We start from the raw sequence: 27,500 nt of genomic DNA on the forward strand, positions 1-27,500 counted from the left end.
TCTATTTTATTTTTTTAAAATGCAGTCCTCATTTTGCTCTTTGACACATGACAGTCCACACCACTACTGTGTTCTCCTGCGTGCGCAGACCAGGCCAGAGTATGCCCAGTACACAATGTCTTTCTGCAAATACCATAAAAATCCAGGTTTGTCCTCAGGTTAGTCCTCAAGAGTATCACAAGAGGCATCATTTTCACCGGCAACAGGGTGGAGTTTGCAGAGATTTGTCTGCGGATCGTGCCCAGCTGACGCAGACAAAGGGGAGAAGGCAAGAGAGCACAAACTACAGGGTAGATATAGTCAAGAATTCATTTATTAACAAAATAAGACTTACCAGGACGGAGCTCTATTCACCCAAAATGATCCGCAGCCTTCCGCGCTGCGTTAGACTGGGGAGGGGAGGGGGGGCTCCACACCCTAAAGACTGTTCCATTCCCATAGGTCAAGAGAAGTCGGGAGATGGGGGGCATTTAGGGGAAGGGGTTTTTGGTATTGTAGATTTGAGCCTGCAGTTGAGGGTGCAACAGGCCCCCCCAGGGCTAGCTGGACTGCTTTCAAGAAGCCAGCTTGAACTAGGCTGAGCAAAGTTCTTCTGAGATCTTCATTTGGCGTGTGTGAAAAAGTTCTTCTATTCCAGTCCCTTGAGGATGCCAATTTTATTGAAATCCAGGTCTTAAAAAAAAAAAAAAAAGGAAAAAAATGGGAGAGGTCCCCTGCGGTGGATTGTTTACATGCCACTCTTTCTGGACTTCAGTGATCATCAGCAAAATCCAGGTACCAGAAGGACTGGCACACCAACTCTGTCTATATTGGGCAGAGCCTTGGACTTTAGAGAGAAGGTCCTGACTAAACAGAGCAGGAGTCACGGCCAAGCTGGGGGCGGAACTCTGCTCTGCCCGAAAGGTACACCCAACGAGGTGCACCCCACGGCATGGCCTGCCGCCGCCGCCACCACCCTAGCGACGGTATTCAGATTTTGCAGATAGAACAAAGCCGCCGAAAATCCCCCAGCCGACCTCCCACCACCCCTTTCCCTAGAACACAATACACAAAAAGGGGGAGGGAGAGGGGAAAATTACATTTCTGGTAACTGTACAAAAGAGAAACTGAATTTCAAAAATGATAAAACATAGGAGGGCTGGGGAGAGGGGAGAAATGCAGCTTGTGGAGAATCATGCAAAAGGTTTCTGGAGACAAGGAGAAGAATTCTTAAAAAAAAAAAAAATCAAAAGGGATTAAAAGAAAATACATTAAGAGCCCCCCTCCACACATACACACCTGGGGGGGGGGGGAAGAAAAGAAAGGTTTGGGATTTTTTTTTTTTTTTTGGACACAGACTGTTTGCATACCATTGATTCATTGGTGTATTAATGCACTTATATTCCCAGCGTTAAGCTAACATACAGTAAATAAATACATAGTCCAGGGCGAGGGGCAAGAGAAGGGCGAGGCGACAGACGCAGGTGGCTGCTTTCGTTACTGATATCCAAGTGCAGAGGCTGAAGTGAGTCTTTGGCCATACAGGGCATATGGAGAGTAGTAGGGTCCGGCGGCTGGCAAGGAGGGTACCGGCAAGGCCCCAGCAGTGGGCAAATGGCTCTTGCCATAGGGGTGGTAGCGGCTTAGTCCCAAAGTGTGTGGGCTCCTCAAAGACAGGGACCCCGGTAAAGAGCTGGGGCTTCCCGGGGCCGTGGGCGGGAGGTGGAGGTGGCAAGAAGCCGCCGAGCCCAGCCCAGAGGTCGGGTAGCCAGCCAAGAGTTTTTCCGCCCCGGGCAGAGTCGTGTGGGTCCGTAAGTGGGCCAGCAGTTCCTCCGAGGTGGAAAACCTCTTGTCGCAGGGTCCGCTGGCCGACACCCAGTTGCATATATGGGGCAGGGCATCGTTCTGGAGCATGAAGCCATAGGTGTAGAGGGGGTGGCCCGGCAGGCTGGGCGTGGCGCTGGCCAGGGTGGTGTGCAGCGGGTGGGTGGGGTACACCAGAGGGTATCCGCTTTTCAGGCTGCCCGGGTCGTGGACGCAGCTGGAGCAGTTGCTGTTGCCCAGGTGGGAGGCGCTGTGGTAGCTCAGGCAATAGGGGTCGCGGCATAATCCTTGCATGAAGGAAGGGGGCGAGGCCCCCGTCAGCGGGCTGGAGCTGGGGGGCTTGCCCGGCAAGCCTAAGGCCCCCGGCAGTTGGCTGCTCACCAGGCTGGGCTTGGTAGGATCCAGGCTGGGCACGAACTGGGACGGGTAACCCGCGTAGGCGCCGACGATGGAGCCGTGGTAGCCGATGCTGGAAGGAGGCAAGGGGAAGACCGAGTGGCCCGGCTTGTAAGGAGACACCGGCGCCACGTGGCCCGAGGCGGCCAGGGCAGGAGGCTCCGACTTGCGCCCGGAAGCCGCCTCTCCTGGCGCTCCAGGCTCGGCGCTGCCCGCACCGCCTCCGCTGCTGCTGCTGGCCCGGCCCCCCGCGGCCCCCTGCGCGCCGTCCGGGCTGGCCTTGGCCGCGGCCTCCAGCTCCTTCTTGTCGTCCGGGCCTTTGCAGTCCGCGTGCTGCGGAGAGTTGCCCCTGGAGCCGCCCGGGGAGGAGGACGTGGAGGACGAGGAGGCGGCGGCGGCATGCGGAGGAAAAGGAGGGCAGGCGGCACTGGGCACTCGGAAGCCGGTCTTCTCCGCGCCGGAGCCAGCCTGGCTCGGCGGGCCGCCGCCGCCGCCGCCGTCTTTGCGCGGATCTCCGCCGCCGCCGCCGCCTTTGGAGTAAGGCTTGAAGCTGGACTTGTCCTCGCTGGGCTGGTCGCCCAGTTGCTTGAGGGCACCCGAGGCGGCGCGGCTGCCCGATTCCTTGTCTGGCCCGGAGAGGCCGGCAGAAGAGCCCGAGTTCAGCTTGGAGGCGGGCGGGGGGTCCGGCTTGCCGATCTGCGAGCAGGTTTGCGCCAGAAGCGCCAGGGGACTCTTCTTGGCGTCCAGCTGGGGTGGGGGAGAAGAAAGAGGCGGGTAAGGAGGCAGGCAAGCCTGGGCTAGGGGCGTCGTCGGGGTGCGCGGCCGCCACCGGGCCTCTCTAGGACCACAGCCCCAGGGGGCTGAGCTCCCATCCTACTCGGGAAAGCCACCGGGGCGCGCCGCCATCGTTCTCCGCTGTGGCTACCCCCCCCCCCCCACGCCTCCCTCCTGCCATTAACAGACACTCGTTTCGCCGCCCCGTCTAGCCTGAGCTTCTCCTAGCCGTCTCAGTGCTTTCGTTAAGTTTTCTCCCGCGGCACGGCAGAGGGGAAACCTCCATTCCCGAGCCCAGCAAGGAGTGGCCCAGGCGCTTCCCGTAGGCGCTCGCCTTGTGCCAGGAGCCGGGCTCAGGGGCCAGTCTCCGGAACAATCTCTCTCTCCCCCCCCACTCGAGTCGAGTGAAAAAGGGCCCCAAAAAGCCCGCACCCCGCCGCCCGTCCAACGGATTTATAGGACGTGGCAACGTAAAGTTCGCTCAGGAGGTTTCAAAAGCAAACTCTGGCCAAGAAGAACAAACGCAGCACTCAAATCAACCTCTTATTGAGCGGCCCGCCTGTTCGGGCAAGTCGTGGCAGGCTTTCGCCAGCTTGCGTAGCCCCCGCGTATTCAGGGAGCCGAAGAAAGGGCGAGGGAAAGACAGACTTTTGAGCCGAACCAGGGGGACCGATCGGGTGGGGCGGGAGAAGGCGCCGCGCAACTCCAGGCAGCGAGAGCAGGAGCGGGGCGCTCAGCCGTCGGGGGAAGCCGGCAAGGAGCCGGGAGCAACCCCCCCCCCCCGGAGAGGCGGGAGAAAGAGGGGGCCCTGCGCGGCCAAATTCGCCGACGAGCTGTCTGGGGAGGAGGGAGACCGGACGGGCGGGCGGGCACTGACCTCGATGGGGCTGACGGGCGTGGAGGAAAGGGGCTGCAGGTATTCCGGGTGCAGGAGGTGTCCGCTGTGGGCGCTCAGCATTTTCAGCACCCTGATGGGAAGCCGGTTCGCCTGGCGCAGGGGATCCTCCGGGGGCAGGTGCGAGAGCGCCGGGCACGGGCAGGCGGCTGCTCCCGGAGACGGGGCTGAAGAGGAGGACGGCACCGAGGAGGAGGAGGAGGTTCTGGTGGGGGCGGCCGCGCTCTTGCCTCCGCTGCTCGTGGGCGATGTCCTTGCGTTAGATCCAGCGGGCAAACCGCTCATTTGGGGGAGCGAGCCGGGCAGGGTGGGGGTGGGGTAGGGCAGGGCTGGGGAGGGGGGGAAAGGGAGGAGAGGCGCGCTCTGCAGCGCGGAAGCCCGGGCAGGGGCGCTTTGTGGCGGCGGCGGCAGCAACAACCGCACCGGCCCCAGCGAGACAAAAAACCTTTCCGCTCGCTGAGCCACACGTCAAATAGCTGCGATCTGCAGCAGACTTCAAAGGCACCGGCCCTGCCCACCAATCGGGGACGTGCCCAGGGCCTCGGGGCGGGGCCAGCGGCCGGTGGGGGGAGCTTAGCCTAGTGGGAAGAGGAGAGGCTTAAAGGGCTCTCGCTCTGTCCTCTTCTCTGGGAAGGGCTTGGCGGCGCGGAGGCGGAGGAGCTGGGTCATCAAAGCGCCCTTCTCCCCCCCCCGCCCCAGATCGCACACAGAGGAGGGACGAGGCCCGATCCTCTCTCTAGTCAAGCCGAGGGGGGAGTGGAGGGGGAACCGGGGAAATCCCCCCTTCATCACGCAACTCAGAGGGCGGGGGGCAACGGGAATGGCATTCAGGGGAAACCCGCGCCCTCGCCTCCCCAGCTACCTAACTGCCTCCCATTGCCCTCAATAGTGCTTAATTTCGAAATGAAAGCCGGTGCGCGTTCTCGAAGACTTGTTCTGAAGTCAGCCGAGTCTCCTGGTATCGCACGCAGGAGGGCTGCGGCGCTGTGGACAGCGGGGTCCAAAATCTCAAGCCTCGCCTCAACAGTAAACGGGGAGCTGATCCGGGGGGAAATCAGCGTGGCCCTCTTCGAGAGTATTGCACAGGTCGTCGGGGGAGGTTATTTGCCCTACCCCGCCCACGCCGTGGCTCAAATGCTTGATTCCAGAACATAGGCGCTGAAACCCCATTCGAACCTTCTCTCTGCCATGAACTTACTACCAGCATCATGTTTCCCAAGCGTTTATTTCATCCCAAGACACACTTACATTTAAAAAAAAAAAATGGGGCACATTGCACCCCCAGCACAGAGAGGAGATACAGAGAGGAGAGCTGGCCTTGTGGTAGCAAGCATGACTTGTCCCCTTAACTTAGCAGGGTCTGCCCTGGTTGCATATGAATGGGAGACTAGAAGTGTGAGCACTGGAAGATATTCCCCTCAGGGGATGGGGCCACTCTAAGCAAGAGCAGAAGTTTCCTTCCCTGGCTTCTCCAAGATAGGACAAAAAATTTTTTTAATAGGACAAGATTTTTTTATTGAACCAACGAAGATAGGGCTGAGAGAGATTCCTGCCTGCAACCTTGGAGAAGCCGCTGCCAGTCTGGGAAGACAGTACTGAGCTAGATAGACCCGTGGTCTGACTCAGTATATGGCAGCTTCCTATGTTCCTAGATACAATCTCTGTGTGTGTGGTGGCAAAGCTGTTTTTCCTTCTTTCCTTCTCTTTATTCATATATAATCTTTCTTCTTCTTCTTCTTCTTCTTCTTCTTCTTCTTCTTCTTCTTCTTCTTCTTCTTCTTCTTCTTCTTCCTCCTCCTCCTCCTCCTCCTCCTCCTCCTTGCCCCTCCTGGAGTGTACTCACTCCCTTATGACCTGGGAGAGAGATGCATCCTTCCCAGTGCATTATGGGGAGAGCCAGCTCCAAAAGTGGGAAGTGCACCCCCCCTTCCTGTTTTTGAAGCTGACTCAGAATGAGTCAGCACACCAGCCAGTATCCTGTGGCACCCTAGTGTGTCACATCACCACACTGGTTGGGAAATGCTGTATCCTGGGCCTTACTCTCCCTCTCAGCTGCAGCGGCAATATGGAGGTAATAACACTTACCTTCAAGCAGGGTCCCCAGATGTTGTTGGACTACCACTCCCATCATCCCCAGCCACAATGGACATTGGTTGTTGTATGGATTGCTGTAAGGATTGTTGTATGGATCACAGGATCACTGTTGTAAGGATTGCATCTGGCATTACAGACACGTGAAGCCCTTTACACACTCAATAAGTGCTATACCAATATATGATCATTTGTTCCAGTGAATTGCAACAACTAGGCCAAGATTTCAATATAGTATTAGATGGTAGCCCTGTTCACACCTTGTGTCCAGTCCTTGTACGGTGAGTGTGCAGTGTACACATGCACAGAGCTGCACACAGGTACAGTTATTCGTGGGCTCTGTACAGTGGTACACTTCCTATCTGCACCATGCATGAGAGGAGCCTGTACCTAATTAGAGTCATTCACACAAAGACATGTACAGCAAGAAGTCTGGATTAAAAATTAAAAAAAAAAAATCATAAAAAGAGGCCTTCTGGATCAGATCAAGGGCCCATCTAGTCCAGAATTCTGCTCCCTGCAGCGGCCGATCAGATGCTTTGCCCACAAGCAGGACAGGAACCAAATCCTTCCCTCCCACTGCTGCCCAACAGGAACTGGTTTTCTGCCTCTTGTTGTTAGTTTTTTGTGGTGATTGGCTTTTATGGCTTGATGCTGCAGGCAGCCTTGATCACTTTAATGAAATGCTGCTTAGAATAATGCTGCTTAGAATAATACTGCTTCTGAATATGGAGGCTCTGGCTATTGCCAGATAGAATCTCCGTGCATTTGTCAAATCCTCTTTGACAAATATAAATATATTTGTATTCACTATAATAAGATATATAATTATAGTGTTCACAATAATAAAATGTTCAGAAAAATCAGCTCAGGGTCATTCCACCCCACTAACAGCAATCTTCAGATCATTCTCCAAACCCACTCCAGATTTGTTGTGTGCATAGCAGCCAGAGAAGAACTCCTAAACCCACTGTGGAATATATCTTCCCAGTGGGAGCTACGAGCCTCATTGGACCTGGTGGAATTTCTGCAATTGGATATAACTGGTAGCATTTCTCAGGGCTGGCAGTCTTTGGGCTCAGTCCTTAGGTTCTTTGCACCCAATTCTGCTCTTTGCACCCCTATCAACTGCTCTTGATTTGGATTCAGCGGCTCATCTTAATGAGCCCGGAGTCGGTAAATGAGTCACAGCTTCTTCTGGTTCCCGGCAGTGCCACGGCACCTGTTTCTCTCACCCCACCCCGCCCTGCCCCGTGTTAACGAGAGTGGAGCTGCTTGCAGTCTGGCCATTCACCAGGTAGAGCTGTGCAGAGAAGAGCTGTGCTGCCTGCAAGCTGGTGATTCATCAGGTGAAGCCAGCCATTGGCTAGGCTGGCCATTCATCAGGCGAAGCCCACACAGCTCTACCTGAGGAATGCCGGCCTGCAGGCAGCGCTGCTCTCGTTAACGCAGGGGCGGGCTGGATGGGAGAAACAGGCGCCATCGAGGAACCAGAGGCAGCTGTGCCTTGTTTGTCCCTCCACCCCGCCCAACTCGTTAGGATGAGCTGAAGCTGGCCTATAGTTTGAGTGTCCCACAGTCTCCACCAAATGGATTCCCATTTATAAAGGAAGCATTATATCAGACGGCGCACAGACTGAACCAACAGACTGAACCAATCTGTCAGCCCGTAGGAAGGAAAGCGAAAGGGCGAATACACAGTACATGCAGGGTGATGTCATTGCTACGATATTAAACAAAAAACAAAAAAAACCCCAAGGCTTATCTGGAACAAATTACCCATTGAAAACCCAGTCAACCTGCTTCTCTGATTGGCATGGCATACAACGAACAGATTTATAACTCAGATTGTTTGACAGTTTCCCCGTTTCCTTTCATGCCTTTCTAAGCAACGGCGTCGAATTTGCCAACGGAACACCACCCGGCCACGGTTGGCTGCAGAGCTGGGCAGACTGGAGAGGGACAGCCTTCCAGGAGAGTTTTCTAGCCATGAGTCGATGCTGCGCAGACCTCGAAGGTTCCATTCCTGGGAACCCGAGTTGGGTCCCTTTTTTGTGTGTTTGCAAATGCAGAATGCAGGTTTTAGGTTACAGCTACTTTGGGAAGCAAAAAGGAGAGAGCGCGCGGACTGTATAATTAATCATATTAGATCCTGGCAGATGCTTTCATTTGCAACAATGTTGCTATTATTAAGTATCTAGGGCCGCCCGTTACAGCCAGGGTCCACGTGCTCAGAGTTCTGGGAAGGAGGCCTTGGCAGCCTCTCCCCTAGCGGAGTAGGCCTGTCACATGGCATGCTTCAAGTACCACTTTCCTAACCACAATCAATCACTCGGCTTGTCAGATCTGTCAGTTCTACCTCCTTGTGAGACCTTTCTCCGAGAATGACCGCAAGCCTGATGCAAACTGAACAGCAAAGGTGGAAGAGGAGATGGCTGCAGTTCAAAGGGGACCATTCAAGTGGGGGAAAGGAAGCAGAACCAGGAGGCTGAGCAGGGCTATTGCTAAAGAGGCATTCAAGATGGGAGCCAGCAACCTCTCTCTCTCTCTCTCTCTCTCTCTCTCTCTCTCTCTCTCTCTCTCTCTCTCTCTCTCTCACACACACACACACACACACACACACACACATTCTCTCTCTCACAAGCACTCCCTCACACATAGTCTCTCTGTCTCTCTCTCATTCACACACACACACTCACACATTATCTCTCCTCTCTCACTCTCACACACCCTCTCATACACACACTCTCACATATTCTCTTCCCCCTCCCTCCCCTCCCTCACACACACACACATTCTCTCCCCACACCCGGCATTCAGTCGTAATACAAAACTGGAGTTGAAGGGGCTTCCGGTTCCAATTTGTGTATGTCCAAATGCATGCAACCGCAGTTTCACCCCAAAATGGACCCACGGTTTCCCTCCCCAGACTCCGAGTTGTACTTTCAATTTGTAGTGAGTTTCGCCACCTGTACCTCCAGTTCTACGGTGCCAGCATTATGTCTGAACACAGCACTTCAGTCTCACTGTCCGGCAACCGCAGTTTAAGGAGGAAGCTCCTCCCTCTCTCCAGATGCTATTGGCTGCCGGGGCTGTCCTTCAATCAAGAAGGAAGCCCAGCTAGCCAGTTTCCCCTCCTCTCAGCAGTCTCACTGACTGCAGAGAGGGAACTCTCTGTTATGTTCGTGTTTGGATGGGAGCATAAGGGGAGGGGAGGGGGGACCCGTGGTTCTGCATTATATGTGAATGAGACCTCTCCTTCCTCCTCCCTCCCTCCTCCTCCTCTCCCTCCCTCCCTCCCTCTCTTACACACACACACACACACACACACACACACACACACACACTTGCTGTCTTGACAAAATAACTAGAAGACACTGGCTGACATACTGCGCAATGGTACATCAGTCTAGTAACCCTGCATGCACGCAAGTTGCACAAATTGCACACATGTTGTTACATGAGAGTAAGCCCATTGGAAAAAATGAGCTTACTCTCATGTAACACCAATTGTGCAATTTTTGCAGCATATGTGCCTGCAACCTTACCAGCTAATAGACCATTACGCAGCACATCAGCCACTGAATGGAGTTAAGACATACTGTGCAACCTTCTGTGTGCATTGTAGCACAATATTCATGCAGCGGCGTAAGAGTGCTCTTGCAGAAGCGCCAACATGGCAAACACAATTGTGTAGTTGTCCAGCCTTTATATCCAAAGGCTGTATCACTGTGCAACAGCATCTGTTGCATTTTTGCCCTTGTGGTGCAAGAATGCTCTTGCACAACTCTGTGAATGTTAAATTGCAATTTGCACATAACATTGCCAAGTATGTCAGCTAGCAAGTTTTAAACACACTAATCCCAGGATCCAAGGCCAAAACAATGCATTATGTTATACCCACCATTGCCCCCAATATACTTAATTTTTACCCAGAGTTGAGGGTGGGATGTGGTTTGGGAATTTATGTATGTATGTATGTATGTATGTATGTATGTATGTATGTATTTATCAAATGTATAGACCGCCCAAACTTTCATCTCTGGGCAGTATGGTTGTAAGAGGATTTTAACCCTTTGTCCTCACCATGTTCCCAATTCAAACTATCCTCCAAATGATTGCTATTTGCTCTAGGTTGGAAGCTCCCACAGGCTGCAGTGGGAGCAAATGATGGGGCATGGGACGAAGAACAGGATTTCCACGGGGCAGGTGGTTAATTATCCCCTTCCCCATACCACAGTGTCAGGCTGTACTCCCCTCTGTGATTGCTATTAAGAGCATCAGGGTCAATGATGCATTTAAAATAATGTGCAATTTGACTTTCAGGCACGTTGTCTGAAGTCCAAAGAAGGGCCCTATGTATGGGAGAGAACTCCATGGAAATTTGTGGGCTCTTTAACTGGGCTATGTTCTACATTTTCTCATCAGTGCCCAGTGCTAGCCACTGTCAGAGACTGAGCTTAAGAACAGCTTTTATATTTAGGCATCCCAGGCAAAGTGGATTAATGAGTTTCTGGGTCTGGGAAGTCTTTCTAACCCACCCTACTTGGTCCTAAGACCTGCAGGGCCCCACTGAGGCTGTATTGATAGTTTCCCTGAAAGTTTGCCCTTTGGTGGAGTTCCTTTTAAATATCTCCTTCCTTTCAAATCGTCCTCAACCAGAGAGCTTCTTTTGCTAAAAAACATCCAAATATGTAAGAATAATTAAAACCCCATTGTGGTGTTGGCTTTCAGGCAGAAACGAATGCCATTTTTCTTTTGAAATAAAACTGCCCTAAGCTGGCAAGCCAGAGAAGAGCTAGTGAAGCACAATCACTGCTAACCACAAGGCTCTTACCAGCTCATCAGCAACAACACTAAACTAGTGTCAGCAAGAATAAAATATCATCAGAAGATCAAAGCGGGTGATGAGGAGTCCTGTTTAACTGACTAATCTTATGGAGAATGATGGTTTCTGAGTATTCTCTTCTTTTTAATATATACTCTGCTCTGTCTTCCTGAGCATAACATTAACCATCTGGGGGAAAAGAGAACCCTCCATTTACTAAAAGCATTCGTTCTATCCCATGCTTATGTTAATACATGGAAACATGAAGGGACATGTCAATGAATGCTTTTTTAAAAAAGTATCTCTCTTTTTAGAAAAGGCAGGATGTGGGAGACAGAAAAGTACAAAACCAAACATCAACAGAACATAGGTATTTTCTCTTTCCACGTTCTAAGGAATGATTTCTCCAGAGTGATTTAAAAACCAATTGTCTACATCTAAGAAATGTGAGTAGACCCAGGGAAAGACGTAGCCCATTTTCATGTGAGAAAAGTAATGTCTGCAGTTATGAATCTGTGATTTGAGTGTAAAATCTTCATGGGTTGAACTATAGGGATGCACAAACTGGCTGAGATTGAGCCGGTTCGCCATCAAACCAGTTCAGCTCACGGGTTCACCCTCGAGCCGGACTGAGCCCAGTTCAGCTCGACCTCAAAGTTCCCTGGGCACACAAATAGCCCATATACACGCGCGGCAGCCTTCAAAATAACCATCGCGAGCCTGGAGAAGGCCGGAAAGGCCCGGAAATAGGCTGAACTGTCCCCATAAAGACTGGGCGGAAGTGGGGAGAAGCTTTGGAGACCCCCTATGGCTGTAGCAGCATCCCCCAGAGGCAGCAAAGTTAACTTGGACCCAGTGGTGCCCAAACCCCGGACCAGCTCAAACATGAGCCAAACCAGGGTTGGGGTGGGTTGAGGGTTGCACAAAGGTACAAATCAGAGTCCTGGGAGGGAAACTGCGAGTCCATTTCCCCGCAAAACTGTGGTTGCCCGCATTTGGACATGCAGTTTCTGAAACTGGGAGGGAATGGGCCTCCGGTTTTGTGTTACGTGAGAATGTGGCCACGGTAACCAGCAGGGACATCAGCTCCGCAAAACTCTGAAGGGAAAAGAAACAAACCCCAAGGGCACAACCCTCCCCAAACTGCCTCAATGTAACTCAGTGGAGTGGAATGTTCATGGGCTCAGAGGGCAGTTAACAGAGAGCTAATGGAACTCAGTGGGGAAGGGTGGTGGGAGCGGAACTGAACAGAAAGAGCAGGAAATTTCTAAGCCTGAAGAATACTCCCTTAAGAAGACAGTCACAGCCCTTTCTGCTTCAGCAGAAGAAAGGTGCCTTTAACCATGCTCAGACATAATCTCTGGTAACACATGCAGAGGGAAAAGAGCACCTAGGGCAAGCACTGAAATTGCACCCCCTGTCCATACATCTGACACCCATCTTTCAGATAACTTTACCATAATAACAGCTGAAAAATACAAGTCAAGTTCATTAATCTTTTAATATTTCAAAAACTATTTAGCAGTGGATGTAACCAGACCAAAAAATGATGGAAAACTACAAATTTCAGTATGCTGGGGCTCATGAAATACCCAAAAACTATGTGGAGGTATACTTGGAAAACTAAACAGAAGTGTCTGTCTAATTCTATACTATGCATTGTAGCATCACTATTACATAAGTTTTAAAAATAAATGGAGAATTTGGCTTTTCCCAGATACTCTGAAAATAATTAAAGGATATGCAGAGTAAACTGTGTCACTGCTTGGAATATATTCTAGTATTTCAGAAAGACAGTTACAATGAGAGAAAGAGAGCAAGAAACTCCCAGCGGGCCTTAATACGAAGGATTTCACACTGATTCAAAGACAAACTCACCATTAATAGCCATATTATGAAGGCATCACATGTAACTCACTTATCACAAGAAGCAAAGTAAGAGCAAATCCTAGCTCCTAGATACAATCCTAGCTCATATGTTTCAGCTAAGTATTCACAAGCCCTGATTCTCTGTACATAGTGCCAAACTAAATATGTGTACAGTGACTTATATTATATTAAATTATTTTTTTTTACTTGTAGCCCCTTTGGGGGGCTTCCTAAAGGCTGGGGGGGGGGTCTGCAAAGGTCCCCCCTGCTGGCCCCTAGGGCCTCACAGGGACCATTTGAGCATGTGCACTGGCCATTTTAATTTTTTTTTTAAATGGCCGCTGAAAACAAAATGGCCACCGTGCATGCTCAAATGGCCTCTGAGTGTCCTGGCATGGCCTGGGCAGGCCATTTGAGCATGTGCGGTGGCCATTTTGTTTTTGGCAGCCATTTCTTAATTTTTTTAATTTGCCCCCCTTCAAGTGGTGCCCGGGGCACGTGCCCTGCCTGCCCTACCCTAGATACGCCCCTGAACACATGCTCAGACATATAGTCTCCCATTCAAATGCTAACCAGGGCAGATCCTTTTTAGCAAAAGGGGACAATTCATGCGTGCTACCACAAGTCCAGCTATCACCCCGCCCCCGACCGCTTGCTGCAGTAGTCCAAGGCATTACAGTACTAAGGCAAGGTCACAAAGGCTCCCGTGCCCCTATGAGCCTGGCCTCCTTTCAGAACCAAGCCTTGCCAAGTCTGAAAGTGGCATGGGGGGGGCATAGGGAGGAGGGAAGGTTGCCAGCAGCCCTGTCTTCAATCCTCATGCTTCTTGCAAGCTTTGAAAGGAGTGGGAGAAGAGGCACTTTTTGCAAAGCTTGCAAAGGTCAGATCATTCCCAACGAGCTCTCCAAGCCATAGAAAGGCATTCACCCTAACCCTCCGCCGTTCTTGAGGGCAAATACAAGAAGATTCAATTCATGGAAAGGCTCTGTCCCTATGACTCTGTAGAGGTGGAAACCAGCATGTGCTCCTTTCATGCCCCTTTTATAAAGACAGTCGGGACAAGCTCCTATCTCCTCTGCTTCTCAAACACCCTGGTCACTCCAGGCAAGACTACACCAAGATCCTGCTCTCCGATGACAACCAGTCCTACACACACATTGTTGCCAGGTTCTCTGGGGAAGTGTGCAAGATTCGCTGGCACCTGATCACCAGTTAATATCCCTGGCAGTAGAATTTTGACTATTGAGCATTTTATTTGATTGTATAATTATAATTTTTAATTTGCTTTTTACTTCACAGCTTTTATATTGCTTTGATGTGGCTTTTATATATTATTTTATCCATTTTATATTTTTAGATGGCCTACTTCTAAGGATAGCTGTATACCGACTTCTGCCTTATAGTCTGTAGGATGAGCCTGTAGTATTTTATTTTACTAATTTTCTTACTGTTTTAGAGATGTATTTTATTAATCATAATCATACTATAATCATATTTAGCTTTTAGAGTTATATTTTATTTAGCATGAATCATGCTATATTGTATCTGTATTTTATCCTGTGCTGGTCTTTGACTGTAATAAAGATGATTGGTTGATCCCAAAGAGCTGCTTTGATGATGCGGGGTGGCATCTTGCCACCCCAATAATCTGCCACCTGAGGCGACTGTCTTACCTCGCCTCAGGCGCATGACACAGAGTGAGGTGGTAGAACTCTGGATTGTCCTACTTCAGCCAACGGACATGTTGGAATATTGCCTCACATTCTGTAAAGTGACCCCTGTGTGAAAAACAAACAAAACCCCTTGCAGGTAATAATCTAGCACTCCAGAGAGAAAGGTTTAGCATCACGGAGAGAGAATGAGCTGAGAGCTTTTAGCAGGAGTTAGCTGGGACTAAGGATGTGTCCATGAGGATGTGTCCTTGAGGGTGGGATGGTGGTTAGTGGTACCCAATTTTCTTCCTCAGGATCTGCTGCCTTGTAGGAAGGCCTGGTTTGCCTCCACTTCTGCTCTCTCTATAGATTTATTTCACTTCTTTTAATTTATTGTATTTATATACTGGCCCATATAAAATCTCTAGGCAGTTTACAAATTAAAACACAACATTCATTCATGGCTTATAAAATAGGTGCTCTAAAAAAACCAAAGCAAATGTTACAAAGATGCCTTACGTTTCTAGCAGTCCAAAGGAAACTAAACCCCTTAGTTCAGGGGTTCTCAAACTTGGGCCCAGAGATTTTGTTGGACTTCAACTCTCATAATCCCCAGCCACAATGGCCAAAGGCTGAACTGAAGTCCAAAGGCTGTTGTGACACGGGATTATGGGAGTTGAAGTCCTACATCTGGGGACCCAAGTTTGAGAACCCCTCTCACAGTGCTATCCACACAGGGGGCCAGGGTAGTGTAGTGGTTAAAGTGCTGGACTAGGACCAGCAAGACCTGAGTTCAAATCCCCATTCAGCCATGGAATTCACTGGGTGACTCTGGGCGAGTCACTTAACTCTTAGCCTAACGTACCTCTCAGGGTTGTTGTGAGGATCAAAATAACTATGTACACTGCTCTGGGCTCCATGGAGGGGGAGCAGGATATAAATGTATGTATATATAAAATAAAATAAAAAATAACTAAGTGGAGAGTCCATAACAAGATTATCTTCAGATGCTCTATACCTCCCTTTAGGACCAATATAGACACTGCAGTTTCTTTAATTGCCATATTAGACAATTTTACAGCTTTCAAGATGGGCTGTTATAATCCTGCAGCTGATTTCTGTATTCTTTGTGAAGGAAAAGATAATCTATTTGTATAGCAAAGAAGCACTGGTTGAAATAAAGATAGTGGGTAATGCTCTTTCCAAGTGTAGCTATTTTCTTTTCTTCTGTTTTATTTAATAAGGGAAAAAGCAATTCTACTTAAGGGATAATCTATTTTATGAACATAGGAAGCTGCCATATACTGAGTCAGATGATTGGTCCATCTACCTCAGTATTGTCGACACAGACTGGCAGCAGCTTCTCCAAGGTTTCATGCAGGAGTCTCTCTCAGCCCTGTCTTGGAGATGCCAGGGAGGGAACTTGGAACCTACTGCATGTAAGTATGCAGGTGCTCTTCCAAGAGTGGCCCCATCCCCTCAGAGGAATATCTTAAAAGTGCTCACATGTAGTCTCCCATTCAAATGCAAACCATGGTGGACCCTGCTGAGCAAAGGAGACAATTCATGCTTGCTACCACAAGACCAGCTCTCCTCCTGTTTTCCTCCTGTTTAGTTTGCCAGGACCAACCAGGAGAGGCCTCTTGTACCTTGCATAGCATTGCACAGAAGGGAACATTCTAATTTGCATAGCATTGCACAGAAGGGAAAATTCTACCTGGTGCTGCTTCTCTCCTTACTATAGTTCTATGATGAGAAAAGTTACACCTCGTGTAATTCTCCTCTCTGTGCAACTCTTCAAGGCAGATGTGACCTCTCTGAATGTGCTTCTAGCAATTCAGGGCTCACTCCTGGTGTGACCATTTGCATTATTACAAAACAAAAATGCAATCCCACCCAATAAAGTATGTTGTTTTTCTCCTGTGTTTAAGATCTTTCAGCAACTTGTAATTACACGTTGGCAAGATCTCCTTGTTGAACACATAGATTAGGGTGTCCGTCACGCCTTGTACATATTTCCGGCCTTGTTCCAGGAGTTTAAAGACATTCCACAAAAAAGTGCTTTCAAATGGCAATCTTCCCCCACTTCCCCAGAGTAACCAATGTTGGTTTTTTTGCTGGGGGTGGGGAGGGTCAGAATGAAAGAAAAGAAACACAGACTGTAAGTGATGGCAAGAGACCACTGGAAAAAGTCCATCAATAACAGACCTGTCTGCACAGTCACTAACACAGGAAACATGTCAGTAATGATGGATACAGGAGTAACATTGGCTTCCCAAAGTGATTTCTGTGGTGACCACTGCCTTCGTTCTTATACAGAACTATCATCATCAGTGGCAAACCCACGGTTTCTTGTTACACACTCACTAAAACAATGGTTTTTTAAAAGTGTTTAGCCCTCTGAAATCTCTTTCTCTCTGCCCGTACGTGTATATCATGACTTCAGATTAGCAGAATAATGCCAGAGATACATGCAAATATCCCAATCTGCTAATCAATCCATCTGACTCACAAGTCAAATTATCACAGGGAAATATTCACAGCCGTCTATCAATCAGTTCATTAAGAGTTCAGTTAATGATCTGTTAAGGGCCATTAGAGCTCACCCCACAGCAGAACACCCCCCCCAACCGCCTCCCCCACTCCTCCCCCCCATTTGCTACTGGTCCCAGGTCTGTCAGTTCAACCACAAAGCTTACTTGGGACAGTCAGTAGAACATAGGAAGCTGCCTTATACTGAGTCAGACTTTTGCTCGGTATTGTCTACCCAGACTGGCAGCAACTTCTCCAAGGTTGCAGGCAGGAGTCTCTCTCAGCCCTATCTGGAGATGCCAAGGAGAAGACCTGGAACCTTCTGCATGCCAGCAAGCAGGTGCTCTTCCCAGAGTGGCTCCACCCCCTAAGGGGAATATCTTACAGTATTGCATTTAGATGGAATATCTCCCATCTAAATGCAAACCAGGGCAGATCCTGCTTATCAATGTGGACAATTCATGCTTGCTAACACAAGACCAGCCTTCCTCCCGGTGGCTGACATACTGTGCAGTATCCTGTGGGCACTGCTGCAGGAACTTTAGCGCTATGAGCACTCATAAATGTGCACTCATAAAACTGCACCCACACAGTTCCGCAAGGGTTCTCCAAGGATCACAAGATCCTGGCACTGCGTTTTGCAATATATTAATATATTTAATCAATATTCAAGTACAACTAGATTTAAAGGGAATTATGTGAAACCATTTAGATGATTTGAAATGGGTTCGTGGTTGAAAATGCTTGCTCATATGGCTAATAACAACAGCAAAACTTGTTATTGCAAGGAACTGGAAGAACAGAAACCCTCCTTCTATTAGAACTTGGTTTGACAATCCGCTGCGGTGGCGCAGTGGAGAAGCAGCTTGCCTAGGGAGCAAGAGGCTGTTAGTTCGAATCCCCACCGGTGTGTTTCCCAGACTGTGCCTAGTAAATATATATTTGCAGTCACCTTCAGCAACGTGGATGGACTCGATTATGACAGCAATGAATGCACCACTGAGAGACCTGAAAGGCCAAGTTGAAGACTGATCATCCTGGAGAGAATCTATCTATGTGGTTGCTAAGAGTCGACACCGGCTTGACGGCACTTAATCAATCAGTTGCCTATATTGAGCAGCAGGGATACTGGAAGGTGCTGAAGGCGGATGCTCACTTCAGTGACAATGGCAAAGGCATCATCACATACTGTGTGGGAGGAAGGCAATGGCCTGGCCAACTCCTCCTGTATTCTACCAAGAAAGCCACACGGCTCTGTGGTTGCCAGGAGTCAACACCAATTCAATGGCACAATCTTTCCTTTCTTTTGACAAGATATGGGATCTCTTAGTGCAATACAAATTGTCAGAACATATCAAGATGCCCTTAAATCCTTGTCATAGTGACACTTTTCTAGTAACATGGTTACCATTTTTAAATTATATCGGCAGAAGTAGAATTAGCTATAAGAGTCCAGAAAGAGTGAAGGCTATTTATATTTTGTAATACTGTTAATGCTCTGGTTTTGTCTATCGCCTCCTTCAGACATTATTAAAAAATCCCACTGTATGATGATGATGATGATGATGATGATGATATTTACACACAGTTTACCAGATGTTATTGACTGGATTTAGTACTTTAATTACCAGCCCTTTCCAAGGGTCTAGGAGAACTAAAGAAAAATTAAAGATATCTTTGTAGTATTCGTGCTGTAGTGTGGCCTTCTGTAGTTGATGAGTTGTAATTTTATTGATGCCCAAGCTGTTGAGTTGGTGTTCAAGTTCTTTTGGTACTGCACCAAGGGCACCAACAACTATTGGCACCACTACTGTTTTCTTTTTCCAGAGCTGCTCACTTTCAATCTGAAGGTTCTTGTATTTACTTATTTTCTCCAGTTGTTTTTCATCTACTCTTCTATCCCTGGGATCGCGATATCAATTATCAGAACCCGATTCTTCTCGATGACTGTCAGATCTGGCGTATTGTGTGCTAAATGCCTATCAGTTTGTATTCGAAAATCCCAAAGGATTTTTGCCTCTTCATTTTCTGTTGTTGTTGTTGTTGTTGTTGTTAATATTAATATTATTTAAGGCCCAGCATGCCTTAAAATTCTCTGATATGTCTTATATTATAGCAGAGTTTTCTGATATGTCTTGAATTATATTATATCAATATATATACTACAAATATATATTGTATTATATTATCCTCATGCTGTAACACAGGAATCTAAGCCATCTCTTTTAAGGCCTGGCTTCTCCTGAGTGTTTACTCCAGCCCCAGATTCCTGGCTGCAGAATCCAAGCCACTGGGGGTTTCAGTTCATGTCTCACAGCGTCCTGTTGTTGAGATCACACCTGTGCTTTTAAAGAAACATTCAATGCTTCATTAAGAAAGATATTGTGTTTTGGCATGGCGAGATCCTTGCAAGGCTGGTCTCAATATCCAGCAGGAAGGAATGGTTCCCCCAGACGTCCTGCATGAGGCTTCCTGGTCCTTTGATCAACTGCTTCCCATTCTGGGATCTGACCGATACCCTCGGCTTGGTTCTGTTCATTATTTCCCAGCTGCCCAGTGATATTTGTCATTCCGTTTTTTTCTGCTTTTGTGGGTAGGCAGAGCAGACTAGGACAGTTCTTGGAGCTCCTTTTATTTTATTTTCTATTTTGGCCAGAGCCATGGGAGCTACGACCACAAAACTGCAGCTTGGGGAGGGGGAACTGGCCACAAAATGTCAGTGTGCGCAAAAATCTACATCTACAGAATAAGGGATTTTAACCTCAAAACCCAGAGATTTTTGCTGCAGGATAGGAAAGGAGCAAGATAGTGATGGGGAGAAATCAGAGCTCAATTGATGGGAGAAAAAGTGAAATAAACCTGATCCACAAGGGGAGATAGAGAGATAGAGAGAGAGAGAGTTGCTGTGGCGATGCCCCTTATTAGGCCAGCCAATCAGATTTGCAGTGTTGGCTGGAAGGGAGGGAAGCACAAACACCTGGAGCTATTTCAGATAGGTCAGGAGCTCTTAGGAGCTCCCAAGAGCTACCTGATGCTCAGGGGTGTCCTTACAATAGAACAAGGTAGGATATTTGTCCCAGGGCCTCTGAGCACTGGCTGAGCAACAGCCCACCCTTTGGTCTCCCCCCCCCCTGCAGGACTCATCTCAGCTTCAAGTCGAGTCCTTTGTGAGAGGGAGAGTGGTGTCAGGCAGCATGCATCTCTCCTCCAGTCCTTATGATTGGCTCAGGGCTTGGGCTCAGCCCACCCTTCTCTCACCATAACTGACAGGCCATGGGTGTAAGACTTCAGAGAAATAGCTCTCAGCTACAAGATTGGAATTCAGTACTTTTCAGGAGAAAATCAACCATTCGTGGCTTTATTTCAGTCAATGACCAGCAAAACCCAAAACAATAATGCAATAGGAACACAGAAGATACAAGCCATCAGAAAACTTCTATATTATTAGTTGCTTATTTTAGAGCTGTGGTGGGCACCCCAACCCAAGTTTACTTGGAAGGAAGTCCCACCGTGTTCAGTGGGACTTTGTCCCAGGTAAGTGTCCATAGCCTACAGCCTTCAGTGACCCACAAACCATGATGAAAATAATAGAGGGAAACGATGAAGAGCCAGAGATCTCTTTCAAGTTTACACTGCATGCAAGAAACAATGCCCCTCCTCCCATTTCAACATCAAAATGTCAACTGATTTCTACTTCAGGGTCAAATCTCCACTTTGGAGAATTTGTTAGCATAGGGAAAGAGAGACTTTCCCTTCTTGGTTGCTCTGGTCCTGGCTGGCTTTGCCCTCCTCCTGCATGGCTGCTCTTGACAAAAAGGAGGCACTTCTGGCTGGAAACACCTCTAAAGCTCACATTTGTGTACTCATGTAGCCTGGCCATTAAAGCAAGCATTAGGGCTTTTAAAGACATGTATGAGCATTATGTGTAGACCTATGCAGCCCCCAAAATGTCTGATCTGATCTGACCTGACAGATGTTGAGAGAGCCAACATCACTCTGCAAAATTGTCGTGTCAGATCGGATTGTTTCAGATCAGCATTGTGTCGGATCGGAAACCTGACATTCCTCGACATTCCTGTAGGAGCTCAGTTAGATGGCCAGTGGAGAGGCGTTTTTGAGATGTGTTGCTCAGGCCATATACACATTAAATAGTCAGTATGAGGTTGGTAGACCTGGCCTCTATGAGCTGGTAGGCCACTGGTGGATCTTTGTTTCTTCTGTGGGCTGAGGGCCTGACCTCTGTGACCTGAAATGGTAGACCTGAACTTACCACCAGACTGGTAAGGGCCTTGAGAAACCTTTAGAAGGATCCCCCTACACCTGTGCTTGTAAAGGGTAATCCTCACTGGATTACCCTTTACAAGCATACTCCCCCCTTGAACTGTCAAAGTGGTTTGACCCAAACTGGATCACAGAGTGGTTCGAATTCGACTCGAATTGGAACCAAACTGCCCTAATCTGTGCACACCCCTAATAGAGTGCAGAGGCTGGAAAGTGAAAACTCCTTTGGATCCTGCTGCCTGAAGGAGCTGCTTCTCATTGATTCATGGCTCTGCCTGTCTCAGATTAAGCCCCGAGTCTCGAGTCCGGCCCATTCGCCGCTTAGACTAGGCTGCTGGACCCCAGGCAAGAATATGCTGTATCGTATTTCAGCTCCTTTCCTTAATGGAATGAAGATGACTCAAAGGCTTTTATGAAGGAGCAGTTTCATTTGCTCTTGGATGTTTGCTCCACACCTTTTGTTTTATGGGGAAATCATCATCTATTAGCTTTCCTTTAAACAAGATGATGGGAGCCTTTACTCAGAATCATAACAGTCCCTTTCAGCTGACTCGGGGGGGAAGAAAATGTGTGTGTCAGCGATCCCCCCCTGCCCCGCCCGCGCCTCACTCTTTGCAAGTTCTACCTTGCAGCATGGCAAGGCCTCATTTCTTATTGCTGAACAAGTGCATAAAAATGATCTTATTTATTGCTGGAGACATGTTTTAAAACAACTGACAAAAATGCAAGATGTAAAATGACAAGCAAAAGAGGATTCTTAATTTTTTTTTAAAAAAAAGGGGAAAAAAATACTGCGTAGATTTCTGGCACTGATAAAAATAGAGTGTTTATTTTAAAGTTGTAATTAGTTTGCAAGAGCAACAGCATAGCAGGGAAATGATGAGATGCTTGGATATTAACTGATAGGCACTCGATCATGTTCCAGTTGCCTAGCTGTTCTCTTCTCAGCCCAGTGATTAACATTAAAGAACTGTGTGAACATTAGGAGGAAAAAAGAGGAGGTGAGATTTATCCCCCACCCCCTCTTTCATTCCCTTGATGTGTGACTAACAGCTGTTTTTCTTTGTGGCGAACCAGTAGGATCTTCCTGTTGTTGATGTAATGGAGATGCTTCCTGGTGTGAAATTCTACAGGATGGATTGCACAAGGGGAGGGGAACTTCAACACACTTATCAAAGTGCTTTCGAAAAAGAAAACCACTCTTCTGTTCTGCAGGGACCGGCAACAGATCAAAACACACACAGAGTGGCTAACATCAGGTCAGAGCGACATGAGTTAATGCTATTTTTTTAAGAGCTCATTTTCCCCCCTTAAAAAGACCTTTTATGAGCAAAATGATGCTCTTTGTAGAAAATGTAGTCAGCTGCCCATAATTTAAGATACATCCTTTTCCTCCCGGCAGGATCTAATCATTGCTTTTCAAGATCATCTGCATCTTTTACCAAGGTGTCAGTCCAACTGGGCCACGGGTAGAAGGAGTGCTCTATAGCCCCCCTGCTAAAGAGGCGAGAAAGAAAAGACCTTGTCTGCAACCAGGTAAAATGGTGGAATTATAGATGTTGAAAGGATCACATTGGTCCAATCTTCTGACAAGGTAAAAAAGTAAATACATCCCAAAGCCAAAGTAGGGTGGTGCCTTTATTAGGACTACCTAGGATGTCACAAAGTGGTGAGCAAGCTTTTGAGTTCACCAGAACCCTTCATCAGCCTGGAGGTTAAGGGAAGAAAGTCAGGCAGGGCAGGAAAGCCCTCAGCTCTGCAAGAAAAGGTTTCATGCAACATGGAACAGCAAAGGTTTTATGCAGACTGAATTAGATTCGCTTCCGCTTGTCGCAACCTCAGCTCTGACTAGCTCTGGCCAGAACTTGAGAATGCTCCTGGGATGAAGCACCTCAAGGCACCACCCAGCCTGTACATCCTGAACTCTCAAAGTAATATGCCGGAACTGAAGCTCCAGGGCAATCAAACCTTCCCTTCCATCACCCTCCTTAATATTTTCACATCAGCACCAGACAGGCAGAAGCAGCTGCCTAGAAAGGAGGACGAATGCCAGATTCCAGGCCAGATAGCTGCTCCTTTAAATTTGCTGCTCTCCGGGAAGGGAGGCGGGGCCCAGGAGAGGTACATAAGTCCAGCGGGATCAGGCCCAAGGCCGATCTAGTCTAGCATCCTGTTTCGCACAGTGGCCCACCAGATGCCTCTGGGAAGCCCATAGGCATGGGGCGAAGGCTTGCCCCCTGTCCTGCTGTTACTCCCCACAACTAGGGTTGCCATATTCTGGCTTTCCACATCTGGGCACCTAATTTGCATATTATGTAAATTGGCTTGCAAATAATTTTTTGAGCAGAATAGTGACTGCACGTTTTGCTCCATAACTCCGCTTCTACAAGGGCTAGAACTTCGCTTTTTTTTTTTTTTTTTAAATGAAATATGAAATCTGGGCGGATCTGGGTGGGCTAAGCAATCTGGGTGAGATGCTTAAAATCCAGGTGAAACCTGGAATTTTGGGGGGCATGGCAACTCTACCCACAACTGGTGTGGAGAGGTATCCTGCCTCTGAGACTGGAGGTGGCCGATAGCCCTCAGACTAGTAGTCAGTGATAGACATCTCCTCCATGAAACCCCCTTTCAAAGCCATCTGGGTTGGCGACTGTCACCACCTCTTGTGGCAGAGAATTCCAGAGGTCAATTATTCATTGTGTGAAAAAGTGACTTCCTTTTGTATTTGTGAAAAAGCTCTTCCTTTTGTTCATCCTAAACTTCTTGACAATCAGTTTCATGGGATGACCCCTGGTTCTAGTGTTATGCAAGAGGGAGAAAAATTTCTCTCTGTCAACTTTCTCCATACCATGCATGATTTTAAAGAACTCTATCATGTCTCCCCTCAGTCATTTTGCTTAGAAACTAAAAAGCCCCAGGTGTTGTAGCCTTGCCTCACAAGGAAGGTGTTCTGGGCCCCTGATCATCTTGGTTGCCCTCTTCTGCACCTTTTCGGGTTCTACAATGTTCTTCCTAAGGTATGGTGACCAGAATTGCATACAGTACTCCAAACGTGGCTGCACCATAGTTTCTCAGGTAGATGGAGCTTAGAGGTATTTAATTTAAGAGCTCAGTCTGCCTCTGTCTGTGGTTGGCTCAACATGTCCCATCTATCTCTTCATGGTGGCATGACTAGAGACTGCTAGGTGCAAGATGATTTCAGGTTGCACTGAAGGCTGCTGGGACAGTATACAATACATGGTTGTTCCCTCACTTTTTTTGGGGGGGGGGATATAAAACCTAGCAGTTATTCAGCTCTGTCTCCAGTGGAAGAGATGGTCCCTTGTGAGGCAGACAGTGGAAGGAAAGAGGAACATGGAAGTCCTTATATTAGCAAAACTGGAGATTTATTTTTGGAGGCACACTAGGTAAAGAGAGGCAGTAGAAGCCAAATTAGATAGTGTTGCCTCATGGTTGAAGAACATGTAACTGCTCCCAAAGTTAGGTCCCATCCTCACAGGGGCGTAACTATTATAGGGCAAGGGGAGACTGGGGGCCTACTGCCTTGGGGGGCCCCCCAGAGGCAAGTCAGATGACTGACTCCCCCAGCCACGCACCTGCCTGGGCTTCCTTCAGTTCTATTCATCCTCTGAAATTGATGTGAGTGTTAAGACCTGGAGCTACCAGAACAGCATGTCTTTCTCTCGTACCATTAACTGACTTACATCGTCCACAATGTACAAAACCTTTAAAAAAATAATTTAGGATGATGTTCTATTGTGGCACATAGTGTGTGTGTATATATGTATGTGTATATGTATGTATGTGTGTGTATATATGTGTGTATATATATGTGTGTGTGTGTGTGTGTGTGTGTGTGTGTGTGTATATATATATATATATATATATATATATATATATATATATATATATACACTTTTTGTATTACCACTATTCAGCTTCATTTAAGATTTCTTTACTTCATGAGCTGAGCTTCAGTGAGGGGGGGCCCATTTTAAAATCTTGTTTCTGGGCCCACTACAACCTTGCTACGCCCCTGCATCCTCAGCTGGTGGAAGATAATTTTCTCCAGTGTTAAGATCCTTTTCTCAGGTGAAGGTAAAGTGCCATTGAGTCGATGTCGACTACCGGTGACCACAGAGCCATGTGGCTGTCTTTGGTAGAATACAAGAGGAGTTTACCATTGCCTCCTCCTGTGCAGTATGAGATGATGCCTTTCAGCATCTTCCTATATCACAGCTTCCCAATATAGGTGTTTCCCATAGTCTGGGAAACATACCAGTTGGGATTCAAACAGGCAATCTTTGGTTTGCTAGTCAAGTCATTTCCCATAGTATTATCCAAAACACATGAACATCATAGGTAGCCATGGTATTCCATTAGACAGAGAAGGTAAAATATAGTGTATGTTATGATGTTTAAGTGTATTCCCCACACTGACAAATAATAATGAACATCCCATTAATATCTTCCTGTTTTTAAATTTATGTTCTATTTATTTTATGTTTGTTTGTTTATAAAGTGTCTTTACTGTGCTGGATTCACTTGGAATTTTGGCCAACATCCAGACTAACACTGCATGGGTGCAGCACGGTTGAATTCCAGACTACTGCTGCGCTGTTGCATGAGTGGGGGAAGGGGCATTTTTTGTCAATCTCCCATTAGCTCTGAAGCACACCAGGCATCATGAAAATATGTCCCTGAGGTTTGTGGGAGCTTATGGCAGATTCAGGGTGATCAATAGATATTTTGGTGTTCATAAAGTCGGGGGGGGGGCACACCCAAGGGACTAAAACCCCTCAAAACGGCCCCCATGCCAATGGGATGGAATGTTCATGAGCTCAGTCAGTTAACAAACCACAAGGTGGATGGAGTAATAGTACTCAGTGGCTATTGGGCAGGAAGAAGGGCTTGAACAACAACAAAAAAAAGAGTGGGAAATGTCTCAACTCCCTCAAGACATTCATAACCTGTTCTCAGGGGTATAGCTATAATTGAGCTGATGGGTTCAAAGAATCTGGGCCCCTAAGCTCCTGAGGGCCCCCCAGCTTCACCCCTGCCTATCTTCTTCATTATCTCCCTCACTCCAAGGGGCTGTGGGGAGAGGGCTGAATACGGGCCCTCTCTCCCCTAGCTACCCTCCTGCCTGTTCTGCCTCTGAGCGGGAAAGGCGCCTCTAACTTTCACCATGATCAGGCACAGACTCAGGTAAAACCTGCCCACCAGGGATAGACGGCACCATTTTGTTGTGGCTTCACACTTGTAAATCAATAAAATGTGGCTTACGACTAGCCACCTAATGGCACAGCAGGGAAATGCTTGACTAACAAGCAGAAGGTTGCTGGTTCGAATCCCCGCTGGTACTATATCGGGCAGCAGCGATATAGGAAGATGCTGAAAGGCATCATCTCATACTGCGCAGGAGGAGGTAATGGCAAACCCCTCCTGTATTCTACCAAAGGAAACCACAGGGCTCTTTGGGCACCAGGAGTCAAAACCAACTTGATGGCACACTTTACCTTTACCTTACGACTTGTCATGGAAAAGCAGGGATCGGGTTGTGTTCCAAGAAGCATGCCTGGCCTTAGGAATCCCAGAATACGCTGAAGCTGAGATTTGACCACCATTTTAAATGCGGAGACTTTCAGGGAACAGCTACAACTGTGAGTTTCCCAATGAAACTGAAAGCAAAGCTGGCAGGCGGGTGAGGGAAGGGACCAGCCGGCGTCTTGGTAGTAGCATGCCAAGTCAAAAGCTTGCAGGAAAATGGGCTGCAGGATTGTATTCCAGAAGTGCTTCTATTTGTTAGAAGCAGGGAGTCATTATTACCACTGTTTTTCTTTTCTTCTTGGCAGTATTAGTTAATTAAACTATGCAAATTAAAACATCTTAATTTATATAATATCAATACCACCGCCTTAAACCGTTTGGCATCAGTTGTCTGGCACATACGTTACATAAAATGTTTGGAGCGGCTCTCATAAAAATGAAAAAAGACTGTAAATCAGGTTTAATTTATTCATCCTCGGTTTCATATGAAAGCATGCCAAAATCAGATTATTTATGAGCCCTTCATAACATTAGGCATTTTTATGGGTTGCAAATGACAAAAAAAAGAGGCTTTTGGTGGCTGGTGGGTTTTTATTTTCTTTTGTTTTGAATCTTTTCTTTTGCATTTCTGAATGCCTTTTCAGAGACATGTTGTTGGGACCACCTGATTTCAAAGAACACATTTAATCATTCATATAGCAAAAATAATTTATATTTAAATCATGAAAAACACATGAGATTTCAGAACAGACCACAGGTGATCCAGTTGTAAACTGCAAAATACATCGAGCTTGAACCAGTACAGAAGGTGCTGTGCCTTTGGGGATAC

General features: G+C 47.7%; 1 protein-coding gene across 1 annotated transcript; it reads right to left on the reverse strand.

Annotated features, from left to right (window-relative positions):
• Positions 1-295: 295 nt before the first annotated feature.
• ZNF703 (zinc finger protein 703) lies at positions 296-4,368 on the reverse strand. Its single transcript, XM_053268983.1, has 2 exons — positions 3,851-4,368; positions 296-2,946 (listed from the first exon to the last, which is right to left on the reverse strand). Exons 1-2 carry the CDS (start codon positions 4,151-4,153, stop codon positions 1,477-1,479), a joined length of 1,773 nt encoding a protein of 590 aa, XP_053124958.1. The 5' UTR covers positions 4,154-4,368; the 3' UTR covers positions 296-1,476.
• Positions 4,369-27,500: the final 23,132 nt, after the last annotated feature.

This window comes from Hemicordylus capensis, chromosome 8, assembly GCF_027244095.1.
Source record: "Hemicordylus capensis ecotype Gifberg chromosome 8, rHemCap1.1.pri, whole genome shotgun sequence".
In the NCBI taxonomy this organism is placed as follows: domain Eukaryota; kingdom Metazoa; phylum Chordata; class Lepidosauria; order Squamata; family Cordylidae; genus Hemicordylus; species Hemicordylus capensis.

Excerpts from the sequence above, each read along its gene's own strand:
- ZNF703 (XM_053268983.1), bottom strand. The coding sequence starts at position 4,153 with ATGAGCGGTTTGCCCGCTGGATCTAACGCAAGGACATCGCCCACGAGC. Across the intron at positions 2,947-3,850 it reads CGCCCGTCAGCCCCATCGAG|CTGGACGCCAAGAAGAGTCC; the intron begins GTCAGTGCCCGC and ends CCCCCACCCCAG.